General features: G+C 37.7%; 1 protein-coding gene across 5 annotated transcripts in view; it reads right to left on the bottom strand.

Annotated features, from left to right (window-relative positions):
- The window catches only part of LOC146004733 (alpha-N-acetylgalactosaminidase-like), a 117,071-nt gene that overhangs the window by 7,263 nt on the left and 97,648 nt on the right, over positions 1-12,160 (bottom strand). For all 5 annotated transcript variants that reach the window (XM_083143698.1, XM_083143732.1, XM_083143706.1 and 2 more), the window contains exons 8-10: positions 11,500-11,664; positions 5,871-5,943; positions 4,692-4,812 (exon numbers count right to left, since the gene is read on the bottom strand). In XM_083143698.1, coding sequence (XP_082999824.1) covers positions 4,700-4,812; positions 5,871-5,943; positions 11,500-11,664 — 351 coding nt within the window. In that variant the 3' untranslated portion in view covers positions 4,692-4,699. The remainder of the gene's footprint in view (positions 1-4,691; positions 4,813-5,870; positions 5,944-11,499; positions 11,665-12,160) is intronic.

Raw genomic sequence — 12,160 nt, 5'->3', positions numbered from 1 at the left:
AATGCTCAATATAATGCAATGAGCTGAGGAAATGCCCAGTGAAGATATGGAAATGGCACAAAGTGAATTACCAACCAAACCACTGATCAATCATGCACATGAGCAAAGTGATGATAAGCATAGTGACCACATTTATTAAGCAGACATGCAGCATATTGTGTTCATTCCCTACAGCATTGCAGTGTGTTTGTGCAAATGGGAAGCTTAAAACAATTTCCAGACACTACCTACAATTCCACCACACATCCCTAAATTTCCACATAAATCCACACTCGAGAATTTACAATCGATTCTTAACAATGCACAGCTACCTCGATGGTCAAGTGTGTTGAGTCAACAACTCCAATCCCACCATCAAAGGTTCTGGGTTTGAGTCCTTGCCTGATCATGAGTGTTACTTTCTGAAACACATAGAACCATTCATGCAAAGTTTCCAGTAAATGTTAAAAGTGAAAGGAAGAAAGTAGCTGTGAATAGTTACTGTGTGTTCATGTATAATGAACACCCTGGTTCTTGATGGGGAAAAGCGACAAACAATTATATCCTGTATACAATGCACAGTACAATTCAGGTTCAAGAAATGGTCGTAAAGCTGTTGCTATGCCAATCAAGAGTGAATGACATCATACCTATTCAATGAGTCATCTCTTGCTATGTGGACCAAGAGGAGAATACAGTCTTGTGTATACAATGAGTCACAAACCCACAACACCCCCCCCCCCTCCACTTAGCATCACAAAGCTTTCACTTCTGAAACCACCTTGTTTATTCTGTAGTAGAAGAAAGCGAGATCAAAATTATGTTATGATTTCCAGCACTCAGGAAGTTATTTTCTATTGCTTCTTGTCCGACAATCTCCCGTGTGAAGGAAGGTGCATGCTCGAATTCTGTCAGAACAGCATGGTGCCGCTTTTCTCGGTGTTGCAAAATGTTCTGTTACAAAGTGAAAAATCATGGGAAATGGTCATTTCACTTTTATAGTGTTTCTTTTTAATAATATTATTAAAGAAGTCCAACTTGGTAATTTGTATTTGCGGCTGTTGATATATATGTTAAATGCAGTGACATTGAAAAACCATGGTTTTAATGTTGGGTGTCTGAATTATTCCGTACATAATACGGCACCACCACCGTTTTTGGGGTAAAATTTTTTGGAAAAAAGTGCACATTATACATGAGTAAATACGGTAATTGGCATGCTTGTTTGCAGTTCAACCTCCTCACACATTGTCACTGAGCAAAAATGTGAGATCACTCAAAATTCTAATGTGAAGTATATGTGGAGTGGGAAGATATTACTTATAATTTAATGAAATATACCTGTAATCAGCTACGTGGTTTACTTTCTTAAATATAAAAATTGTGTGAACCCAAGTAGTGGTAGTTCATGACAACTGCTTAAGGCCATAGATAGTCAATAAACTAACTATGCTTGCAGGGGTGTATTTATGAGAAAGAGCTTGATGACTACATAACTGCAGTACTGGATAAGGGTATATCAGCACCTGGATCATATTACATTAATTTCATTGTGCATCAGCACAACTTCAGTGTTTGAAGTTAGGCATCATTTGGCAACTAATCTGTAGCAGCATTTAAGTGACAAAGATAACAACTTACTTGTCAATTGCAAAAATGTCATATCAAAACTAATGTATACATTTCTGCACTTTTTAATGTCACACAAGAAGGAATTAAAATACATCCAATATGAATTTATTTAAAATATTACTTTATTTTTGTACCGAAATGTTTCTTAGGAGGTGAAACCTTTTAGTTAGCAGAACACTTGAGGTCTTGAATGCAAAGACAGGCTAAGATATTTATTTCATCAAGTGTTTATTGCCACTCAATAGTAGAAATTAACTAGGGAAAATTGATTGGCCAACGAAATGCAAATGTAATTATCAATTGCCGAATAACCTAAAAATATCAAATACTCCATGCTTCTGTATTAAAAATATTCAAGTTAGCATACAGGTTTCCTATTTTGTTTGCATGAAACACAACTGCAGTCACCATATACAGTTAACTTGATAGATTCATTTAGGCACCAAACTCAAAGTTATAATCATAATTCGCACCTTGTCGCAGCCAATTTCAAACACTGATGTGTATGAGGGGGAGGGAGTACTGAATGCTTTGAAGGCAGCGGTTTTACTGAAAATGAGTAAGCCCATATTTCAGTTTCTTTCTCCTGGGCAGAGTAGAGGCAGACTTTCTGAATGCACAGTGTTATCTCCATTTTTGAACGTTCAAATTTATTTTCCTTCTTATTTGTTGAGTATGCATATTCAGTACAGAGCAAAAATTGAAGCATTATAATTCAAGTAAGGCTATCACATTTGTATGACTGACTTTATTATTTGGGAAAATCAGTAAATAGAACACAATTATAAAATAACTGACAATGGTAGAGGCTTTTTTAAAGGTCTCAGTACATAGCAGTGTATCCAAGGTTAATAAGAGATTTGGTAGTAGATGGTAGATGGTTCAGGCAGTGCACATACAACGAACAATGCACTGTTGTGCATTTTTATGCAGTTAAAAATAACTTTCAGTAAAGAACATCCGCAAAGAAATGCTTCCTGTTTACTACGTGTCACATAATGTGGTACAAATAATCTGATAAATCTCCTGAGGGCACTGAAAAGTTCCTGATGAAAACCCACCAAGTAGTCTTGAGATTGCAATCGAAATAATTATGTGGAGATGTTTTGAGCTGACAAGTGGCGAAACTGAAATAGGGTGTTCTCATGGATTAGTCTTTTTTATATTGCAAGATTGCGTGAATTTTTTTAAAAAAATGTGCTCGAAGTTCATACCTAGACGACCAAGAGTTGAACGTGAGGTGCAAATTTAGCTGAGACAGCAAACCGGAGGTTTTTAGGTTGCAGGCATTAGGACACTGCTAAAGTGGTGGGACAAATTTATCAATATCCATAATTCATTGATTTGGTTCATATTTTACTTCACTTTTCTGCCTCTTTTGGATAATTGCGAAGATGAGTGATATGATGAAACTGATGCAGGCACACTCACAAAGAACACCCATACCCATGCTGGGATTCGAACCTGGGACCCTTAGCACCATAGCATGCTATGCTAACCACTCTGCCACAGAGGTCGGCTCAATATCCGTGATGATTATGTTGAGAAATAAGGAAACATTCATCTGTAATATTAAACTGTTTTCAAGTTTTATTTATTTTTTATAGCTATTGCAATCTATTTACTAACTTCACATGTAATGTGCTCCAGGGAACTTATTTGCGTAGAACCTCAAATTTGTTCATTATTACACTGCAAGTGTTTAAAGGCAAGCTTCCATGTACAAGGGTCATTCAAGGTTGACCAGGCCTTTCGTGCGTAAAATATTAATGAATCAATGTAGCGCTGCATTACTAGGACAGGACAGACCATGATTCCTTGCGAGTAACCATGATCATTTGCGACACATTTGGCGCATGCGCAGTAGTGTAAACAAATGGCGGCAAGTAGTGTATCTGTTGCTGTGGAACAGCGGTGTATGATGAAATTTCTCGTGAAGGAGAAGGTGAAACCTGCTCAAATTTGGCGTAGACTGCAAGCACAGTATGGTGAACAAACACTGTCACGGGCAAGAGTGTACGAATGGTGTCATAAAAGTTCCCCTCAACCCAAGAAAAGCAAAGCGCTGCCGTCTGCCGGTAAGATTTTGGGAACAGTCTTCTGGAACATGAAAGGTGTTATCCATGTGGATTTTGTGGAGAAGGGTGCCACAATTAATGCCAAGTATTACTCAACACTGCTTCACGGTGCTGTACGTGGGGCTGTTCGGAAGAAAAGACCTGGAATGTTGTTGAAACATGACATTCTTCTCCATGACAATGCCAGGCCCCACACGGTCCATTTGACTCAAACAACACTGGCCAGCGTGCACTGGGAGGTTTTACCACACAGTCCTTACAGTCCAGATTTATGCCTCAGTGATTTCCACTTGTTTGGGGCACTTAAAGAGCATTTGGGCGAGATGCACTTCCAGACAGATGAGGAACTCAAGAACGCTGTCCTGCAGTGGTTACGACACCAACCTACTTTTTTCTACGCCAAAGGCATCAAGGAACTTCCACAACGACGGCAACGGTGTCTGGATGTTCAGGGGGAATACTTTGAAAAACTGACATAGTTTGGTGCTTCTATGTATGTATATTTCCTGTCTAGAAATAAAAGTCCCGGTCAACCTTGAACGACCCTTGTAGCAGTTGTGGGTTCAAAACCTCCAGTGGAAGCTCCAAATTTTCAGTGTTGACACAGTGTTGTGAGGAAAATTAGGGAACTACTTGAAAACAACAGAGGCAGACTCGTCTCGGAAGACAAAAAATAGTGGCAATTGGACTCGACGCACTGACTATGGGTCACCCAATGAAATGAACTGCTTGGCAGGCCTTGGGCCTCAAAAGGATGCCAAGGTACACAGTTTTAAGTGTTTAAAAGTGGGTATTTGAACATATGTTCTATTTCCTGGTGATATTCTTGTAGAGTTTGAAAAGTAGAAACAGGAACTGTAAGTTTAGTTTCATGCAGAGAGTAAGACTGTGAAATTGAATTTGCAATACAAATATTTCAAACACCAAAGCATTAGTAATGAAAGCCTTGAGAATAAGTGTGTTTGGAAGACAAGGGAAAATCCAAGTAATGCAAATACTTACATGGCTCATCAAAAGTTTGGTCGTCTAACTTGGAACACATGTTGGTACGGATCAAAAAGCGTTCTTGGAGGGGAATAATTACTATACACAGGTTGAACATCTGCTCGAAGCAGAACTACACCTAAAAATGAAGACATTACATAAATTAGAACTAAAATACCTTGCAATTCTTTTTAATAGGGATGGGCCGATATGAAATTTTGGCCGATACCGATAAAGTACCGATATAAAATTTACCGATACCGATAACCGATATTCTACCGATCCGATATAAAATTAGAAATGGTCCTGGAAGAACCTGAAAGGTTCATTGACCTCCTTAATAAATGTGTGTTTTGAGGTGACTGCAGTGCAAGAGAAGCTAAATATTCAGACATTTACTTTTTAGAAAGAAGAGCATGGAAATTATCCATAAAAATTACAACAAAATGGCAGAATTTTGCACTAAATTATAAGATATTTATCAATATATCAGATCGGTAAAATAATCGGTAATTTTACCGATAAACCGATACACCGATATGCCTATATCGGCCGATACCGATAGAGTACCGATTAATTGGTCCCATCCCTACTTTTCAAATATTAAAACTATGACTATAATATTCTCTAAATTCACCAAATATACAGAGTAAATATCATAGATCTGGCAGGACTATTTCCAAATATTGCCCAGAAAAAGCAAAGACAAACAGAAGTGAGAGCACCAGTAAAAAAAAGAACAGAATACTATTTAAAATTACAAACAAAAAGGATATTAAATGAAAAGTTTTAAAGTAACTATTATTAATAATCACACACACACACACTTGTTTACTGCACTTCTGTAGTTTCAATAGCATTTTTACTGTCAGGATTACTACTTAAATGTGCAAAATCCAATTACTTCCAGATGTTCCATGAATTTTGAGAAAAAAAAATGAGTGTTAAGTCTTCAACATCCCATACTATTCAATAAATGAACTTGATTCAACAATAAACAAAAATAAAATATAACATAAAACAGACTCCGACTGAAGGAAAAAGTTAAATGTGTTTTCAATTCTCTCATCCCAGAAAGAGAAAAAGACCTCAATTTGCCCAACTTTTGTAGGTTTGTAATTATTATTATTTTTTTCAAAATTCCCTGACAAGATTTCCAGGTCAGTGACTGGAAACTTGTTGAATTTGCACACTTACCTGAAGGATTCACTTTGACTTTTATTTTTGTGTCAGGTGACAAAACACCATAACTCACATCTTCATATAAGTCCTGAAAAGTTGAAAGAAGGCATGTATCACCATAAAAATAAATATTTCTGAAATAACTAACATGACGATCCACTTTTTCATTTTGCATTTCAACAGTTCAGATAGCATTGTTGTATTGTTACATTAGGTTACTGATCACATTCCTCAGATCTTTAAATTTTCTGCCAGGTTACACGTTATTGATGAAAAAGCATAACATGATTTATATATGGTTGTATGCATGATTTAATTAGATATTTTGGCCAAAGAAAAAACTAAATCAAATGATTAAACAAATGTGAGAGATACAACAAATCAATGCATATTTCTTGTTTTATGAGACAACAAAATATTCTCTAAATGTAGAGAATAGTGCCTCCTCGATGGTGCAGTGGTAGTGTCACCACCTTGTAATCAAGGGTTCCCGGGTTTGATACCCGGTGGAGGCACATAGTGGTTCGAATCCCACTTTAAACTGTAGGTCCAGTCGTGATTATCCTTACTGTGCATAAAATGGACTTCAAACAACAATTCAATCAATCAAGTCAAATGTAGAGAATACTCAAGACTTAATATAATAGATATGGTAGGACTGTTTACAAACATTGTTCATATTCTACAAAGAGTCCAAGACAGTCATAGAAGTGTTCACCATTAAACAAGGAAACCAATGAAAAAGTATTTACAAGTGAGAACAACAGAGCAGTGCGAGTCTTTTCTTAAAAAAAATATTTTGTTATTAAATTACAATTAATTAGGGATGGGCCGATATGAAATTTTGGCCAATACCGATAAAGTACCGATATAAAATTTACCGATACCGATAACCGATATTCTACCGATCCGATATAAAATTAGAAATGGTCTTTGAAGAACCTGAAAGGTTCATTGCCCTCCTTAATAAATGTGTGTTTCAAGGCAACTGCAGTGCAAAAGAAGTTGCATATTTAGACATTTACTTTTTTAGAAAGTAGGGCATGGCGATTATCCATAAAAATTACATCAAAATGGCAGAATTTTGCACTAAATTATCAGATATTTATCAATATATCGGATCGGTAAAATAATCGGTAATTTTACCGATAAACCGATATGCCTATATCGGCCAATACCGATAGAGTATCGATTAATCGGTCCCATCCCTACAATTAATTAATTAAATTAAAATATTAAATTAATATTTTTATTATCTCATATGTGAAATTATAAACATGAAATTCTAGCAAAAAAGAAATTGAATAGATCCAATGGAATACTTATAATAAAATATAATAAAATTTATAAATATTCTGAACAACTTTATATTGTTAAAATGTCTAGGTATCAGAATCATTGTGAAACTAAAAGTATCAATATTGGTATCAGTATTGGATCGAAGTGGTATTGTCTCAGCCCTACTTTCAACATGGGGTACCCCAGCCAACATGAAAGATTAACATCCAAAGATTTTATTATGTGAATACCAGCTGTAAGAACTAATTGCAATGAAAAATAAAAATAATAATTTACAAAACAATGATAATACACATCTTAAAAGCTTCACATTGTAAATAATGATTGTTATTTTAACTATAAAATAATTAAGAAAATAAGAGGAAATGTACTACCCAAAAAGCCTTGTATTACATGCAGAGTAACTTTCCATATAGATGCAGTTGGTAGTTTCATATATTTGTGTTCAAAAGTCTCACTCTTGCAAATATGCACCAGACAGGTATTTCAGTTTTCTAATGAACATATTTCACTGCATAGCCTTTTGCACATTAAAATAAGAGGGCTTCATAATGTCTTTACATTTGTCTCGAGCATAATAACAATAATAATAAAAGGTGGTACTATTGATAAAACATTTTTTGGCCAATAATTTATGATGAGATTACTCTTCTAAAATATAGTGTTTCATTTTCTTATGTAACAACATATGCTTGATTACATATTTCAACACTCACCCACTCCAAAAAGTATTGCATGATGACACCACAAAAATTCCAAATTTCTGTGCAGTGTATTCAAGATTAATTTAAAATTACACAATCAAGCAATGCACTGCAAGTCATGAACATCGGTACATAGGGTGCTCCAAAAATAGTGAACTTTTTACAACACAACCCTCTATATTGCTATACTGACACTGTAATTTCGGACAGAAGATGGCGGCAAGTTGTAATAGTGGTGCTGATCATCGTCCTGTGTTTCGAGAGTTTTCAGTGGTTTTTCTCGGCCTGTGTTTAATCATAGTGTACTCGTGGCTTCAGTGTAGCATTCCTTCCGATGTGTCAAAGGATTCTGATGAACTATTGCGGTGGAGATGTGCTCAGAGGAGATTTTCTTTTCCGGCACTCGCGGCGACACGTGTGCGTGTCTCCGCCATGGCTTCGCCCAGCAGCAGGGAACAACGCTCGGCAGGTAAGGGGACCCCGGTCCGGTACTTTCACCTCCTGTGCATGGCCTTGATCTGCGGGGACATACATGTGAATCCGGGGCCTGTGAAAACGGTGGCAAATTTCTCTGTGTATTACCAAAATACACAGAGCATTAAGAATAAGCTTGGCGACTGTGCAATTTTTGCATGTGAACTCATGGCATATGACTGCCTAATTTTTACTGAAACGTGGTTGACAAATAACGTTTGTGACAGTGAGCTGCCATTCGCAAGCCATTTCACCATATATCGGAACGATCGTGCGACTCGTGGTGGGGGCGTTATGATCTGTGTTAACTCAAAATGGCCAAGCAAAGTACGCCACGACTTAAAACGGAACTGTGAAATACTGTGGGTGGAAGTTTCGGTGACCGGTGCCAAGAAGCTTCTCCTTGGCTCTTACTATAGGCCACATAAAAACAGTCCTTTGTTCCTCCTCGAAGAATGTCGAGATTCTTTGCTTGCGGCAGTTGCCCTGGGAGACGTTGCGCTTTTCGGCGACTTCAACCTCTCAATTGACTGGCAAGACCCTGTGAATGGAACAGCGAAGTGTACGAACGACGCATGGTTTATTGAAACTTTCATCTGTGGTTTAAACCTGAAACAACATAATTTGTTCAACACCAGGAAGGACAGCAACCTGGATTATGTTCTATCCACCCTAAACGATATTAGTATCACGCCACGTAAGAACCTCCTGACCTCCGACCACGACAGTTTGGATGTTTCTATTCTCATCCCCCCACCCCCTAGAAGAGGTCATCGCCCCTCCATCCAGAACAAACGCTACCTGTGGAACCGAGCGCCGTGGGAGGAGATAAGACTTTCCCTCGACTCCTTCCCCTGGTGCATCTTGGAAGACGGGACGGTCGACGAGGCAGCTGACCTATTTACAGGTGTCATTCAAGCAGCAGTGACGGACCACGTGCCTACAGGGAAAATATCTTCTCGGAGATTTCCGTGTTGGTTCGACTCCGAAGTGCGGGATGTACTGGCCAACAAGACACGAGCATGGCAACTTTGGAAGGGCTTCCCGAGTGAACACACGCACAATACCTTTGCGGCTCTGCGACGACACTCAAAATATCTGCTTCGAAAAAAATATAAGGAACATATAGACAATATCTCTGCAACAATCCCGGAAAACCCAAAAAACTTTTTTAATCTAATAAACTCAAGGAAAAATAAAAGTAGGATTCCAGCTGAAATTACGCATGATAGTGAAAGTGCGATAGGGGACCGAAGGGCAGAACTCTTCAACGCTTATTTTCATGGTAACTTCTGCCCCCCGTCTTCCCTTGCAGCGTTGCCAAACGTAAGACCAGTCTGTTCCTCCTCCCTAACAACGCTTGTCACTACACCCGATGAGGTGAAGGATCTATTGTCGTCTCTTTCAGTTCACCGTGCCTTAGGACCGGACGATATCAACACCATGTTCCTCAGGAAAACTGTGCAATCCCTGTGCTATCCCCTCTCCATTCTCTTGAACAGATGTTTTTCGGAAGGCATCTTTCCTCACGCTTGGAAACAAGCTAACATCACACCGATTCACAAAAGTGGTAACAAAAATTTGGTTTCATCTTACAGACCAATCTCCTTACTCTCTCCTCTGTCCATCATCTGTGAAAAAGTAATCAAAGACAGACTGTACAAATTTGTTTCTCCGTACTTAAGCTCTAAGCAACATGGTTTTCTTCCTGGTAGCTCCTGTCTTACAAACCTGTCTGTTTTACTCTCACATGCTATGGAATGCATTTCAAATAATTCACAATTAGATGTAATATACTTTGATCTGGCCAAAGCCTTTTGATACTGTTAGTCATCGTCTTCTGATTCACAAATTATGCAATAGATTCAACATTCATGGCAAATTTCTCACCCTTCTCACAGACTACCTTAGCGATCGCCAACAACGTGTCGTTCTTCCTGGAACTGTTTCTAACTTTCTTCCTGTCCTCTCTGGAGTTCCACAGGGTAGTGTTCTAGGACCTCTCTTGTTTATATTATTCGTCGATGACCTTGCCGACCATCTCACAGGTCCCTCTAGCAATTACCTTCTTTTCGCAGATGACTGTAAAATTTTCAGGGAAATCTCCACTTCCGACGATACTCATCTTCTTCAGAATGACATAGCAACATTTACTTCCTGGTGCCTGACATGGGACCTTACATTACATCCTGACAAGTGTACTACTCTCACTATCTCTCTCAAGAAGAATCTGTTAGTCATCTTACTCCATCTCTGGCAATAACATCAAAGCAGTATCCTCTCACAAAGACCTAGGCATTGTTTTCGACCAAAAGCTCACATTTGAGGAACATGTTTTATGCACCACAAAAAAGGCCATGCGTCTCTTAGGTTTACTCTACCGTTTCACTGAAATTAGTGACATCTCAGCTCTCACTTTGTACTTCACATCATTCATCTCCCCAATAATAGAATACTGCTCTCCCGTCTGGTCCATGGCATGTCCCACTCACCTCTCCAGGTTCGATTCAGTCTTTCACTTCTTCCTAGCTATAGTCCGTCACAGGGTTCCCTCATTACGCAATTTTTCATCTCCGCATCTCTTGTCTTTTCTAAACTTACAAACTGCTTATCAGCGACGTTTGCAGAATGATTTCAGTTACTTATACAAAATTGTGAATGGCAAAATCCGCTGCAACACACTCCTTGAGGAATTTCACTTTAGAGTACCTATGCGCACAACTCGCAATACAAGGTTATTTTATACTAAAAAACCTAGACTAGAAATTCAAAAAAGATCTCTCTTTTATAGACTTGCAGCACAATACAATGATCTCCCCTCAAGTATTGATATATTTTCCTCTGAGTTTGCCTTTCGGTCTTCTGTCAGAAGAAATACTTGTAATTAATATCACATAGTGCCATCTCTTACTTATTTTTTTGTTCATTTGCTATTCACTTTTATGTTGTTTTGTTACTCTTAATTATTTCTTATTTATTTTTATTTATTTATTTTATTTTTTATTTTTATGCTTATTATAATTATTGCTTTCTCATTGTTGACAATTTCAGTGTAAAATGGCCACCTGTGCTGTATCTGAAATTTTCTCAAATAAATAAATAAATAAATAAATAAATATAAACTTATTGAATCAATAAGCATTATGTAATTTAGGTATAATTCTTACCTCGAGGCGATAACCACCACTGCTGGTCAAACCCAGCTCCTGCAGTGTCACTGCTATGTCTGAGGGTGTTCCATCAACCCGTCGGTTCAAAAATGCCAGAGCATATGAGAATAAATTCTGATAAACAGGTGTTATCGGACGTGCCCATATCTCAATACCACTTTGCTGAAAAAGTATTAATTATCAATTATTAAATTTGAGTAGAGAGGTAGAAAAAATTCTGTGAAAAAAAAAACTTGAATAGAATAGATGTGAAGTTTTACAGTAGAAAAATAAGGTCTATTGCAGGTACTTGCATTGTTACCTGTAATAGATAGATTGCAGTGAAATACAGATAAACTAATGTCCCTTGTGACATGACTTTTATCGGTAGCAGATTATTTATAGAAGCTAACTAACTCTTTAGCCTTCTTAAACCAGAAGGTTTATGCCTGCAGCAACACAAGCCTTCAATCTGTTCCTATCTTGGGCAAGATCAATCCAATCATTTCCATTCTTGGCGATTTCCTTTAGGTTCATCTCGATGTTATCCCTCCTTGGCCTTTCTACAGGTCTCTTACCATCAGGTTTCCCAACAAGAATCCTGTAAACTCATCTTTCATCTCCAAATTGTGCCACATAGCCTGTCCACCAAAGTCTTCTTGATTTAATTATAATAATA

The sequence above is a fragment of the Lepisma saccharinum genome, chromosome 1, assembly GCF_977018435.1.
Source record: "Lepisma saccharinum chromosome 1, izLepSacc3.1, whole genome shotgun sequence".
Lineage (NCBI taxonomy): Eukaryota > Metazoa > Arthropoda > Insecta > Zygentoma > Lepismatidae > Lepisma > Lepisma saccharinum.
This window is presented reverse-complemented; position numbering and strand designations above follow the sequence as displayed.